This window comes from Myodes glareolus, chromosome 10, assembly GCF_982192425.1.
Source record: "Myodes glareolus chromosome 10, mMyoGla1.1, whole genome shotgun sequence".
NCBI lineage: Eukaryota > Metazoa > Chordata > Mammalia > Rodentia > Cricetidae > Myodes > Myodes glareolus.
In genome coordinates, this window is record NC_142035.1 from 13,698,753 (window position 1) to 13,713,381 (window position 14,629).

General features: G+C 47.2%; 1 protein-coding gene across 3 annotated transcripts; it reads left to right on the top strand.

Annotated features, from left to right (window-relative positions):
* Positions 1–537: 537 nt before the first annotated feature.
* On the top strand, positions 538–10,121 carry Znf334 (zinc finger protein 334). Of its 3 annotated transcripts, none has more exons than XM_087911013.1 (5): positions 538–819; positions 1,477–1,670; positions 4,226–4,352; positions 4,635–4,748; positions 5,734–10,121. In XM_087911013.1, exons 2-5 carry the CDS (start codon positions 1,656–1,658, stop codon positions 7,533–7,535), a joined length of 2,058 nt encoding a protein of 685 aa, XP_087767139.1. In that variant the 5' UTR covers positions 538–819; positions 1,477–1,655; the 3' UTR covers positions 7,536–10,121. The 3 variants fall into 3 exon arrangements, with proteins under 3 accessions (XP_087767139.1, XP_085553135.2, XP_048297032.2); XM_085697009.2 differs by having other exon boundaries at positions 539–931; positions 5,731–10,121; XM_048441075.3 differs by having other exon boundaries at positions 539–819; positions 5,731–10,121.
* Positions 10,122–14,629: the final 4,508 nt, after the last annotated feature.

Sequence of the window (14,629 nt, forward strand, 5' to 3'; positions counted from 1 at the left end):
CTGACATACTCAGACACCAGTCATGATACACAAGTGATGGAGAGGCATACATGCAGGCAATATATCCATACGTATAAAATAAAATAACCGAAAAAGTATACTGTTAAAGTATTTTGCCGTTAATTATTGCGACTTCCCCTTGTGTAAAATAGGCAGAAGAGATTCACCTGTCAATAAACTCAGACAGTCGGGAGTAAACAGTATGGCTCTTATTTTCTTTTAAGATATTTAGAGACGGTCTGATTCATTTTCAATTGTTAGGTGTTTCCTGTAATTTTGGGAAGTTTCGCCATTATTTTTCGATTCTGAGAGAAACCTTTAGTCATTATTGATTAATAATCGTTGGGATTTCTTTCCAGGTTTGTAATCTTTCTTTCTCACACTCCTTTTGTACCCATGGCTCACAGCCCATTGATTAAAATCAAGCGCCAGAGGAAATCGTCTGCGGAGGCCGCAGCACTTTGTGGGAAATGTAGTCCCGGACAGCCTGTAGCACCCTTTGGAGAACCGTGGGAACCGCCGCACCGAGGCGTTGCGCATGCGCCGTCTCCGAGCCTTGATGGATGCGCTTCCGGTTCTCCGAGCGCTTCTAGGCAAGGCTCCCGCTGCTAAGAGCAGCGGTTCCTGGGAGCCTTCTGGGAACTATAAAAGAAGATTTCCCCGGAGCCAGAGGAAGACCGAGTAGCGAGCTCGGGGCAGGATCGGAGGGACCGGAGCCCGTCCTGGGCCCGCGAAGGCTCGCTACTGTCCAGCAGCCGGGCGAGGCCGCGGGGCGTCAAGGGGCTGCAGGCCTCAGGGCGGGCATCCCGGGAAGGAGAGGTGTGTGCATGCAAAAATCGGATCGCAATAAGTCCTGCGGATGCCCTTGAACCAGGAAACCTTCGGGGTTGCTTACCGGTTGAGCTGTGATTGAGGGAATGAGCAAGTCCAGGTTGGGCTGAATGACGCTTCATTGAGGGTTTGTCGTTTGGAGGGAAAGGATGCCTGCCATGGATGAGGGAAAGGTCTCTCCATCACTTAGAACAAACGCATGCCGTTTCGCCTGAGTTGCTCAAACCACGTCCATCACCACCCTGGGATTTTCGACTCCATATAGAATGACATAGTGTGCCTAGAGAGAAGGTTTTTCAGATATTTAAAAGTACCTTCTTTTCAAATGAGCAAGGCAGCTATTTTAACCATTTAGGTAGTTTGCTGGTGACAGAGCCAAGAATTTAATTCCAGCCTGTTGATTCCCAGGTCAGGCCTTTGTCCTCTACCACATTTAATCAGAGGCCTCTCATGAAACCGCAGTTAAGGTTGGGGGAGGGGAGCCGAATAGTAATCATCTTAAAACCCTCAGTCCTTCTGTCTGGGTTTTCTGATCTCAGCTCAGTTCATCTAATATGAACTCCTATGTGTGCTTTGTTTGTTTTTTAAGGCGGCATAAGTAAGACAGTAATTCAGTAATTAACCCCTTTGTTTCCATCCACACAGTGAGAAGAACTTGGACTGGCCGTTCAGAGCTGCTCGTGGGCGTTCCCTCAAGCAGTTGCTTCGTGTGTGATACTGGCCACAGGGTCCTTTCCTTCCACGGTGTGTCTGTGACTGACCCCATTCTTCCTCACCCAGCCCTTCGATCATCATTCCTGGCCCTTTCTGGAGAGCACCTGAAAATGGACAGTTCCCAGGTAACTCACTGAGGGCTTCACTTCCCAACTTAGGCAGTGGGTTGTCATTGGTTTCCAACATATGCACTCAGGTGAAATGGTAGAAATATATAAAATTCAGCCTCAAGGAAAATAAGGGAATCAGATCAATACCAAAAGAGTGAACTTATTGAGGGGCAGGGCAGTATATAACTTTAATCCCAGCACTTGGAAGGCAGGTGGATCTCTAAGTTTGAGGCCAGCCTGAGCTACATAGAGTTCCTGGACAGCCAGGGATACAGAGAAAACATGTCTTGAAAAATAAAGAAATAAACAAATTATACATCCCGGTAGGTTTATTCAGGTTGTACAAGAAAGACCCCAGTGATGTGAAGGAGGCTGTTACCATGGTTTTTCTGTCATTGGTTTATAAACATGTTCATAGGGTCTTTGAGCAGATGATGCCACATTGGCTATACCAACAACAGCTGTGGATCTTCACCTCGGCAAGGCCTAGTAATTACAGATGTCTAATCTGTTGTCGGGATAGACAGCCTTCTGATTGCTCCTCTTGAGGGAGTGAGTGAAAAACCTCAAATAAATGGGTTACCTGTTACCTGTACCTCAAACGATGTCCTTTTGCTATTTCTTTTTAGTATTTTTTCTTTTGTGCTTTTTTTCCTGTTTTTTTTTTTTTTGAAAGAGTTACTATAAAGCCCAGGTGGGCCTCAAACTGGTAACTCTCCTTAGGTCTCCTGAGTGTTTCAGCTCTGCTTTTAAATCAGGCGTCACAGGCACAGTTTGGTTTTAGATCCCGTGGTACATCTGTTTCACTCACCTGTCTAATGTCAGCCCAGTCCACGTCTGCTACCTCTGTTGTGATCAGAATTAGTTATTTTCAAGCCCAGTAGGCATTTCCACCCCGTGCTTCTCCGAATTCTCCGTTGCACTTGACCGTGTGACTGTCCCTTCCTCAGGTGCACTTCTGACCACTCCTAGCCGTCACATGACTCTTTCTGCTCTCATGTAGAGTTTTGCCGTGCAACCCTGTGAGCTCTAAAATCTTCCTGCCTTGAAGAACCTCAGTGTGGGATTCTTGCTTTACTTCTCTGCAAGGGTCCTCTAACGGCACTAGGAGTCCTGCTGTCCAAAAAGAAATAATGTTGACAGTCCGTCTGTCCAGTGTGCTTCTTCCCCCCACTGTTTCCTGCCAAGGTTGTTAATCCTTCAGTTACACAAGCTAGAAAGAAAATGAGGTACAAAGCCAGGTGTAGCGGCTCACGCCTTTAATTCCAATACTCAGGAAGCTAATTCAGGAGAGTTGCTATGGATTGAGGCCAGCCTGGGCTCCAGTCTGAAACTGTTTCAAAAACGGGGAGGGGGAGCAAAAGAAAATGAGGTATGTGTTAAGTCTCTTGGCGTATGATGTTGGCGTGTGCCCAGCTCCGGTCATGCCATCCAACCGGCTCATAATGTCTCCATTCCACATGTGGTCACTCCATCTTGGTCCTCAAGTAGCAGAGTACTTTGATCTCACACCCACTGATGCTCCCTGTGGAAGGGCATCCTAATTTTCTTCCCCTTTGACTGGACCTTTTAGCTGTTGTTTCCCACGTTTTCCAGCATGGAACAGCAAGCTTCTTCTGGGAGGCCAGATAATAACTGTGTACAGTTTTCTTGGCTACAGTCTCCTTCAGCTCTGAATGCAGCAGTTGTTGGATGAGAAAGTCACGGGCAAAGTGTGACCCAGGTGCTGACCAGATTCAGCTACAATGACTGGATTTAGCCCATAGACCGTGGCTTGCTGTCACCCATGTGCTGCAGGGTTGCCTCCAGTGTGCACATTGGGTCCTGCTGCTCTAGTGTTTACCTCTGTGGATTTGCATGTTTCATACTAGTGGTCTCCAGGGTGGAGGACGAGGAGCCCCGCAGCAGCCCCTGCACTTCTGTTCATATTCATGTTGCGGGCAGAAGCACGGGAACAGCAAGTTGTTAATGGTGTTAACATGCTTATTGGCACCAACATATGGCTTGTAGAGTTACGTTACGATTTCCAGGTAAATACATGGGTCATTCATACATGGACAAGTGTGTTACTGATGTGTTGCAGAAACCTGGGTAGGTACCCGTGTGCTCTGCCCGCTTCCCCTACAGCGTTCCTTTCCTACTGCTCTTCGGCTGTCATGCATGTTTTGCCTCAGTGTATTTCTCAGCGAGCACACTATGGCAAGACACACCTCACATGAGGATTAAAATGATCCTCTCACAGAAGTTCGATGGCACAAAATAGGACCCTCTGTCTAGCATGTGTGTTCCTGCCTGAGGAGCAGTTTCCGTCTGTGTCACTTATATTACTGGGCGCTCCGTGGGAGCAAGAGCCATACTGCGCACGAGTCAGTAACCTGGGAATCTAGGGCACAGTATAAGCTCCGCACATTCAAAACGCTCATTCATAAACAGCAGTTTCTCTTTCGTCCCCCATGAAGCATCTCTTATAGCCTAACGTTGGCCGTGGCAGCACCCTCCTTACGTTTGATATTCCCACAGATTTGCTGTTGCTCAGTTCTGATGATCTCAAATGAAACGTGTCCTTTCAGAGATCAATTTCCTTCAAGGATTTGACTGTGGCCTTCACCCACGAGGAATGGCGGTCCCTGAGGCCCACGCAGCGCCTCCTGTACAGGGACGTGATGCTGGAGAACTACAGGAACTTCATCTCGGCGGGTGAGCGCAGTCTCCGCATGCACCCCAGAGCTGGCCCTTCTTCTGTGCCACTAGAACATGCTAATATCAGAATGAGTTCTCTCTCCTTGAGTAACAAGGGAGAAAGATGATGACAGTTGTGTGCACGCATGCCCGCATGCACACGCGTGTACCTGCCCCTCACTCATTTGTATCAGCCCCATTGAGTTGTTGTGGGGCATCTTGGTTGCTCAGTTTCCCCAGCCTTTAGTCCTTGAAGTCCACAGAGCTTGCTCCAAGTTCCCTATTATTTCTCATTAACAGGGTTTCGTGTTAGCAAACCAGATGTGATCTTAAAACTCGAGCAAGGCAAAGAGCCTTGGATAGTGGAAGAATCGCCAAGTCAGAACCATGCAGGGAAGTGTGAAGACCGAGCAGGTAAAAACCAAAGAATTCGAGACCCTGACTGGTTAATGATCACAGCTGGCACCTATATGATCTTTTTTTTTTCTGAAATCTTCTAGGGCGTTGAGCTCTATAAGTGACTGAGGAAACTAGCTCCCATACTGTATATATTAAAACGTTCTTCCCAAAGAAATGTATTCTATAAAAATGTTTGACTTAAGTACTCTGTCCACAGAACCCAAGCCCTTCACCACACACTGATTCCGTCATTCTTCCCCCACCGTGCCTGCCAAAGCACTTGCTGCGTTCTTGCAGTCCATCCCCACTCAGCTCCTCTCTTTCTTTCTTTCTTTCTTTTTTTTTCTGTTTTTTTGAGACTGGGTTTCTCTGTGTAACTGGCCTACCTGTCCTGGAACTAGCTCTTGTAGACCAGGCTGACCTCGAATGCAGAGATCCACCTGCCTCTGCCTCCTGAGTGCTGGGATTAAAGGCATGCTCCACCACCGCCCGACATCATCTCCAACTCTTGTTTTCCATTCTCTGTTGCATCTGTACAAACTCCAGAGTTCTCAAGTTTGCCCCTTCTTCCTGGTGAACACTGGCTTTCTGAGGTCGGCTTTGCCTGGTCTCTGCCTGGCGACTTTGCTCTTCGGTTCCCACCATGTCCTCATCCGTGTCACCCGTCAGCCACACTTCCAGGAGATGTTGGGGACTGTCCCATGTTGGAATGTTTCTGCCAGTCCAAAGCTCTTATAGTCTTTGCTAGTTTCTTCTTTCTTTGGCATAGTTAAGTAAGCTGGTAGAGGTGAATTTGCTTCCCCCCATCCCTTGTGTTATTGTTCATTTTTTTCTCTATAAATGTATAAAGTAAGAGATACACTTGAATCTCTTTAACACTGGAAAGCCGGCCCTGAAGACTTGGCCCCCATAAAGCCTTTGTACAGGCCTTTGAAATTGTCATTTCAAAGGTACATAGAACTCATGTATTAATGTTAATTCCATTCCTTCCTTCCAGAAGACGAGGATGCCTTAGAGAAGGACAAGGGAATACAAGACAAGCCTTTGAAGCCAGTTTTAGCCCACACTAACAAAACAGTGCCAGAAAAAGCTGCTTTGTTTGAGAAAACAGTTGCTCTAGACATGAACACTGTTTCTTCAGAAAAAATGCTTCATAAATATGATCCAGGTGGAAATGACCTGAAAGCTAATTCAGAAAAAACTGTCGCCAAGCAAAGCAAAGCAAATGCAAAGGTACTTGCTGAGCCCGATGACCACGAGAAGCCTCCGCTCCACATGAAGGCTGACAAAGGCCATTCTGGGACAGAACGCAACAAACGTGATGGAGTTAGGGATGTTAGGGGTCAAGGTGAAGATCTTACCAAAGACCAGAATGTCCAGTCTGTAAGTCAACCCTCCGAACACGACCAGGGCGGGAAGCCCGTGCTCCAGCAGTCAGCCCCCTCTGCAGGAACGGAGGAGTGTGCGGAGAGGAAGCGGAACGAGTGTGCAGAGTGCAGGAAAACGTTCTCGAAGAGGTCCACCCTCATCGTGCACCAGAGGATCCACACGGGAGAGCGGCCATACGCTTGCAATTATTGTAGGAAAACGTTCCGTATAAAGGCAAGCCTCACTCGACACCAGCGGATTCACACTGGGGAGAGACCCTATAAATGCAAAGAGTGTGGGAAAGCCTTCATCGACAAGTCTGCCCTCATCGTGCACCAGAGGATCCATGGCGGGGAGAAGTCCTATGAGTGTAACGAGTGCGGGAAGACCTTCTTTCGGAAGTCAGCCCTGGCTGAGCATTTCCGATCCCACACTGGGGAGAAGCCTTACAAATGCAAGGAGTGTGGGAACGCCTTCGGAAAGAAGTCTTACCTCATTGTGCACCAAAGAACCCACCGAGGAGAGCGGCCCAACGAGTGTAAGGAATGTGGGAAAACCTTCTTCTGTCTGTCAGCCCTGACGGCGCACCAGAGAATCCACACAGGGGAGAAACCGTACGAGTGCACGGAGTGTGAGAAGACCTTCTTCTGCCAGTCGGCCCTCAATGTGCATCTGAGAAGCCACACCGGGGAGAAGCCCTATAAATGCCGCCAGTGTGGCAAGTTTTTGTGCACAAAGTCTGCCCTTGTCGCGCATCAGGTGATCCACAGAGGAAAGAAGACTTTCGAGTGTAATGAGTGCGGGAAGCTTTTCTACCTTAAAACAACACTCACGATACACCAGAGAACTCACACCGGAGAGAAGCACGGTGCACTTAGTAAGTGGGGCCGCCCGCCCGCCGCGAAGTCAAACTGCAGTGAGCAGAAGAGGGCGGACACAAAGGAGAGTCACGAGCACAAGCGCACAGTCCACAAAAGCTCCCGCCGCTTTGCACATAAGAGAACCATATGGGAGAGACCGTACGAATGTCCCGAGTGTGGGAGGGCCTACTGCCGGAAGTCGGCTCTCCGGCACCATCAGAAGACACACACAGGAGAGAGGCCCTATGAGTGTAAAGAGTGTGGGAAAACCTTCTGCCAGAAAGTCTCCTTTACTGAGCATCAGCGAACTCACACCGGGGAAAAACCACATAAGTGCAAAGAGTGTGGGAAGTCTTTCCGCCATAAGTCAGCATTCACGGTGCATAAGAGGATTCACACCGGAGAGAAACCATATTCATGTAATGAATGTGGGAAAAGCTACCGTCGGCTCTGGACTCTGACTGAGCATCAGAAAATACACACAGGGGAGAAGCCCTATGAATGTAACACGTGCAAGAAAACATTTCGCCATAAATCAAACTTCCTTTTACATCAGAAAACTCACAAGAAGTGAATTCCAACAAGGCAACAGATAATTTACATAATGCTCAAATCCTGGATTATGCATCAAGGAGTGAGACCTTGTCAGCATATGGGTTATCAGGAGATTTTCTATTGACATCAGCCCCTCACACCGGAGAACTCACGTAGGCAACATACAGTTTATTTTATGAACGTCAGACTTTCAGTGTTACAATGAAAACATTCAGCATTTCAAACACTACACCGGGTGTGCCTGCCTCCCTTCCAAATCCTGAGACAAATACGAGTCCCTACCTGATTACCGTCCACAGTCAGTTTACATAGCTTGTGTTGCCAGACGTGAGCATCCAGTCTTGTTGTCCCTGTGATAACTGAATGGTTTCTGTTTATGAATTTACCGTATTCACAGCTCAGATGGTACAGCCTGCTTGTCCTCTGTCCCCGTTGTTGTCTAGTGACAGACCCCAGTCCCTTTATCTACAGGAGTGAGGAGGCTGAAGCCGAGAGGTGGCATGTAAGTGCCTCCAGGAGCCTTCAGGTGAACCGAGTAGACAGTGGGCCAGGCGCCATGGACGCAGGGGCCATAGCGAGAACAACAAAGACGTAATAAGCTTCAATAGTGAAAAGGATTTGGGGAGTGTTTGACTCAAAACACTGTCTCTGCTTCTAGTATTTTTAAATACCTCTGCCCCCTTAGGGGTTTGATTATTATGTCAGTGTTTAAAAACAAAAAAGTCTCGATTTTCTAATGACCACATCCATAAGGGTGTTATTTAGAGTTTACCTATCAGCTTCTGAGCAAAGGTCTCTGTGGTGCCAAATAGAATCACATAGTGTGGATACGTGCATCTGGCCGGAATCTGTTCACACGGGGTTAATGCCAAGTCCTGCTGGCCAGCCATCCGTGGAATTTTCCACAAACCCAGCCAGCCCTGCTCTCTGATGGGTTGTTATTTCCTAAGACACTGAAGTGAGTTTATTTCATTGACAAAACAAAGGAGAGCCCCTGGGTTTCTTGTCCTGGGCCTTGGCTGTGACCAAGCTGGCAAAGCAGCATGTGCTGTCATTTGGCTAATCAGCCCCTTCCGTGGACAGACTAAGTTGTATCATCCAACTCTTGGTAATGAGAGTCTCTCTCTGACCTGTCTGCTGCTTCTGGTTGTGATGTTGGGCTCTCGGGTGGGGAAAGCTGCCCTCTGAGGCCCATCAGAAATCCCAGTGTGAACAAAAGCAGTCTATTTATTCAGTCTGTATTTTATATCCTGCAGTAAGGTAAAGACATACTTGTGAATGCTCATGTATTCCATGTATATAATATATACATACTGGAACATGAATATATGCGTATCAGTAGTAATCATTTCCTGAAATTTTTAATAATTACTTAAAAGATTTGGTTGCTGCTGCAAATGGAATTTTATCATCTGTTTTTAAAATTACTGGTAGAGGCCTGACGAGGACTAGCAAGCAGAGCTGCTGGCTGGCAGGCCTGACAGCCTGAGTTCAGTCTTTGCGCCCCACATGATAGGAGAGAACTGCTTTTCTTGCCAAGTTACCCTGGGCTCCACAAGTGTGATATGTCATGCACGCACACACAAAATAAATAATGAAAAGTTAAAATGTTTTAAAAACTCACTGATAGAATTCTTGCGCATTTTTGTCAGCCTTGTCAGAATGTAGCCTTATCCTTACTTTTCTTGCCCTTGGAGCTCTCACAGATCCGTATGGAGGAGTTTGTGGGCTGTTTTGTGTAGGTGTTTTTGCTCTCTGGAAATCTGTGCCCTAGCTGTCTAGTTGTGCCTTCTGCTTACCCTTGGGTTATGCAGCTAATCACGATTCTGTGATGACTGAATTGTTGGCCTTTATTAGTGCGAGTTAGTGTATAGACGAGAATGCTGTATGCTGGGGGAATGTATTTTTCAAGTCTGATGGGAAAAAAAGTAAGTCCTCAAGTGGAGGAATAGTGAACCCCAAACACAGAAAATAACAAGACACATCAAAGTAAAACTCCAAGGTCTGGTGAGAAAACTCAGCAGGTAACGGTGCCTGTTCTGCAAGCCAGCAACCCAGGTCACTTGTAGAGGTTGACAGAGAGACCCAGCTCCATAAGTTTGTCCTCTGACCGTACGTGAACTGCAGTGCACACATGCACACACAGCATAACAGTAGTTTTTAAAGTTGTTTTAAAAATTAGGACATACAAATTAAAACTAAATGGAAAAACATCTTTAAAAGCAGCCAAAGGGAACAGCGACATGTAGGGTCTGCGAGCTTCCTACAGCTGCTGGAAGAAACTACCACCCTGACCAGAAGAATGGATCTCATCTCACAGGACCCAGGGTGCTGCAGGCCTGCCCTCTAGTGACTGTTGGAGGCTGCCTGGGCTTCTGCCGCATCGTCTGCCTGCAGCTTGTGCCAGCATGTTCTCACTGCGTGTGTCTGTGTACGTCTGATCCGGGTTCCATCTTACTCAAGCATGACCTCATCTTAATGACTGACATCTGTAACGGCCTTATTTTCATAAGGTCACATTCGAGGTATTAGAGGCTGTGAGGTGTCTTTTGGCATCCTAAAATTTACCCCCACGTTCACCAAATTAAAATAACAATAGATGTTTGTTGTGTGAGACTTTTACTGGGGAGATGCAACATACCTACTCACCCTAGAAAGGAAACCTATTCCAGACCAAAGTAACGATTACACTAGAGTCCAGCTTGGTGAGCCAGTGAGTCTGTTGGGGTTACTAACAGGAGTATGGGGGCGTTGCTTACAGGAGCGGGGATGGCTCGAAGACAACTGTATCACCAAAGTCCACCCCGGCACGGGTGGTGAAAGCTGCAGCCTTGCAGCCCCCTGCACAGGTTGCAGGGAGTCTCTGCAGCAAGGCTAAGGTTGCAGGGAGTCTCTGCAGCAAGGCTGATCATTTATTTACTTAGCATTTGTTTACTGAATCTACAGAGAATCTGAGAATATTCCAAATTTCAGCTTTCGTGAACAATGTGGTATACGGGGTAAGATCACTTGCTACCAAGGCAAACACCTGCATTTGATCCCCAGGACCCACATGGTAGAGGCAGAGAACTAGCTCCTGCAAGCTGTCCTCTTGCTGCCTCTTCCTGCCCCCCCCACACACTGGCACACACATCCATATCCACCAAAAACCCCATACACGCAAGTAAATGTGATTTTTTTAAAAAAAGATTGGGTTAATTGCATGTTTATGTGTTGACAGGAAATTCTAGGAAGGACATGGGTCTTAGTTTTCTTACTATTGCTGTGTTAAAGACACCATGACCAAAAGCAACTTGGGGAGGAAAGGGCTCATTTCACCTTCGAGCTTGTAGTCCATACTTATGGGAAATCAGGACAGGACCTAGAGGCAGGAGCTGAAGCAGAGGCCGTGGAGTAGCAGTGTTTACTGGCTTCTCCACCTACTTTTTTTTTATATACCACCGAAGACCACTTGCCCAGGGGTGGCACCACTCCTAGTGGATTGGGCCCCTCCGCAACAATCAAGAAAATTCCCCACAGGTCAGTCTGGTGGAGGCGCCCACTAATCAAAGTTCCCTCCTCCCAAGTGACCCTAGTCTATGTCAAGTTGACACAAAACCAAGCACAAGGATGGAAGGAAGTTCCGTTTTGGGCAGTGAGTGGAGCTGGAGTCAGTTGCACAGGGGAGAGGAGTCTCAATGATAGAGATGCCGTTGCCCTGCCTGGTCCTCCGTGACGCACGCTGGCAATGAGTGGGTGGACAGAGTGGAAACTTGTGGACTCCCGTTATAATTGCTCCTATTCTGCCAGCGAAGTGGAGAGTAAATTCATTCTCTGAAAGCAGGAGGCAGGTTTTAGAAATTGTTCAGTATTGATGGAGCTGACAGCCTTCAGTTCTGCCCTATTGCTTTGCATTTATAAATCATCCGTCCTTCGTAGCATCCCGCTGTGGAGAACCTTTTGATATTTAGAAAAATCTTCGTTTTCTCAGCTGATGTTTTCATAAGATGCCTTAGAGCATCACAGGAAAGTCCCTATTGCTTGCAGGTGTGCAGGGGGAACGTTGTCCACTGACTCCATACAGTCAGACCATGTTGAAATCCCTCCTGGTTCCCCCAGAAGCTAGCTTAATGGAAAATGATTGCATTTTCTAGTCTCAGGTAGACCTAGCGCCCTCTAACGGGCTACTTGCTCATAGCATGCGTCTGGACTGTGTGAAGTCAGTGGGACTCCTTGGGAAGAAAGCCTTAGGTTCCTCCTGCACAGCAGATACAGTGTGAAGGGTTCAAAAGCTGCATCTTCTGCTCTACCCCTAGAATCCTTCTACACACAGGAACACTATCAGCAAGGATCTCTGGCCACCAGATGGCTGGTAGGGTGTCCCAGTCAATGACCCTCTGCTGTAGTTTGAGCTCTCTCCAGGTCCCCAAGTTGTGTATTTTCTGTCATTCCAGATTTAGTCAAAAGCAGAGACCACAGTTGTTTTCTGGGTCTGTTGCTGACCCTAACTCCAAAGGCATGGCTGCTTCCCTTCTCCTCTCAGAAGCTGCTAGATTTATAGCCTTTTCTCTCGAACTTATACAGTGGTCTGCAACCTAAAATTATATATGTATCTATACAAACATGCAAACACACACACATGTAAACAGGTTTGACAGTAGGCAACCGTGGAGAAGCTGTCACCTGGCTGAGCCCACGTCTAATTCCTTGGCTTGCAATCTACAGGCTGAACAGTCAGGAAGAGAAAGTGAGCATCAAATGACAGAGTCAGGCTGACCTCAAAAGCAGATGAACTTGTGCCTGCAAACTGTGTGGTGTCATAGAAGTGGCGCCTTCTGTGGTGTTCCTTGTGGAATATTTAAGATGTGCTACTTTCATCTATGCTGTGGAATATTGGTTTAATGGTGCCAAGATGTATTGCATTCTTTTATGTTGCATTCATTGTCTTGTTTTAACTGTGTGAAGCTGCGTTACTTTGCCTGCCTAAAACACCTGATTGGTCTAATAAAGAGCCGACCAGCCAATAGCAAGGCAGGGAAAGGATAGGCAGGGCTGGCAGACAGAGAGAATAAATAGAAGGACAAAGGAGCAAGGAAAGGAGGCGAGGATGATGCCAGGGGCCACCCTGCCACACAGCCAGACATAGAAAAAGAAGGGAAGAAAGGATATACAGAAACAGAGAAAGGTAGAAGCCCAACGGTAAAAGATAAACAGGATAATTAAGAAAAGCTGGCTAGAAACAATCCAAGCTAAGGCTGGGCATTCATAAGTAAGAATAAGTCTCTCTGTGATTATTTGGGAGCTGGGTCGCGGGCCCCCAAAGAGTAAAGAGTAAAAAACAATCAACTACAGTTTCTAAACCACAACATAAGCGGAGACCAGACCAGTGGACAGTGTTGTCCTGAGTCCCACTCAGAGTCACTCAAGACTGTTCTTGTAGTTATTTTCTCAGCCTAGGATGCATCAGAAAGAAAGAACTCAGGACTAGAATACCATTGCTGGGTTCCTGAGGCCTTTTGTCCTCAGAAAACATGCTTCCAAAAGCCCAGAGAGAGTGGCCTGCGACATACCTAATCTATATATTCCAGGCTACAAACCTGTGCAGTATGCTATGGCAGACAGAGACACCATGCAGGTTAGCAACCGTGTGTATCTAAACAGAAACGACACAGTAAAGGAACTGCCTGACATAGTCACTTTCTCGTGGCTGTAAGAACATGTCCCTTGAAAGCCAGTTAAGGGAGAAAAGCTTTGTTTTGGATTATGATTCCAGAGGGACACAGTCCACCACGGCAAGGAAGGTGTGGCAGCAGGCATGGTGACAGGAGTTAGAGGCTGTAAAACTTCAAGGCCTGTGCCCAGTGACCCACTTCCACTAAGGCCCCACCTCCTAGGGGATTCAGAACTTTCCCAAACAGCTGCTGGGTGGGAAGCAAGGGTTCAGCCACACTGGCCTATGGGGGACATCTCCCATTCACATTCACCCACAATAAGAGTTTCCAACTCCATTTCAATCTCATGGGCCCCCTGTTGTCTTTGTGGCATTCGTCAGCCGAAGCATCATTATGAGGCGCATACCCGTTACACACCAAATAAATGCACTTTTGCCAATAAAAATTAAAACATTGACCATCAGTCTCTGTCTTGGTTTCTTTTCCCATAAGTTAAAGGGAAAAGGTATTGTTCTAGCCCGTGGTTTTGTAGCCCACCATGGTGTGAAGTCAGGGCACAGGAGCTCCAGGTGACTGGCCACATTACACCTGCAGGATGGACGAGAAACAAGGGGTGAGTGCAGGTTCACCATTCAGCATCTTCTCTCCTTTTCATTCAGTCCAGGGCCCAGCCCAGGGAACAGTACCACCCACATCCAGGATGGGTCCCCACCCCAGTTGGAAAATCCTTACAGGCCCTTTACCCCACCCGGGGCAGGGGTTCTAGGTTTTACCTGGTTGACAGTACTTTCACAGTCCCCTTGACCATAGGCAGTCATTTACAGAGAGGTAAGGACTGTCACAAGGTCGGCACCATTCTCCTTTACTTCCAAGTATTTGTATCCACACTCTGAAATGGCACCACAGGAAATGTGGAAGGCAGTGCCCAGGAATTCCAGGTGTACAGATGAAATGATACCTAAGCCTGGTACTGAGGCACAAACTCCAAGTCAGCACAAGCCTTCCCAAGCTCTGGAAGTTGGGCAGAACAATAATACAAATAGCAGTGAGTGCTAATTCTGAGCTTAGTGTGTGTTGTGACACTTGGCTGCATCACTTCAACATAAACCAAGATGCACCCATTTAGCGGCGGGGCCCATGGGTACCGCTGCCGCCGAGGAACCCATTGTGTTTTAGAATATTTTGAGTTATTTGGTGGCTTGGTTAATCATTTTAGCATTCACTTTTACTAAAATTGTAAATCACTTAATCACCGCACCACCCTCACCCGAAGTCATTAAGTGATAGTGCTTTTAGGGGCCTGCAAAAAAGGACTCACGGAGGCCAATTACTTTGAAGTGGAAATTAGATGCTATAATGCACAACAAAGACGCTTAAACAAGCACCATAATGCACTGTGCTGTTAATTTGGTGGCGAGCCCTAAATACATCATGCTAACACTGGTGAAATTAAAGAGGCAGC

Excerpts from the sequence above, each read along its gene's own strand:
- Znf334 (XM_085697009.2), top strand. Across the intron at positions 4,353-4,634 it reads CAGGAACTTCATCTCGGCGG|GGTTTCGTGTTAGCAAACCA; the intron begins GTGAGCGCAGTC and ends TCTCATTAACAG. Across the intron at positions 4,749-5,730 it reads GAAGTGTGAAGACCGAGCAG|AAGACGAGGATGCCTTAGAG; the intron begins GTAAAAACCAAA and ends CCTTCCTTCCAG.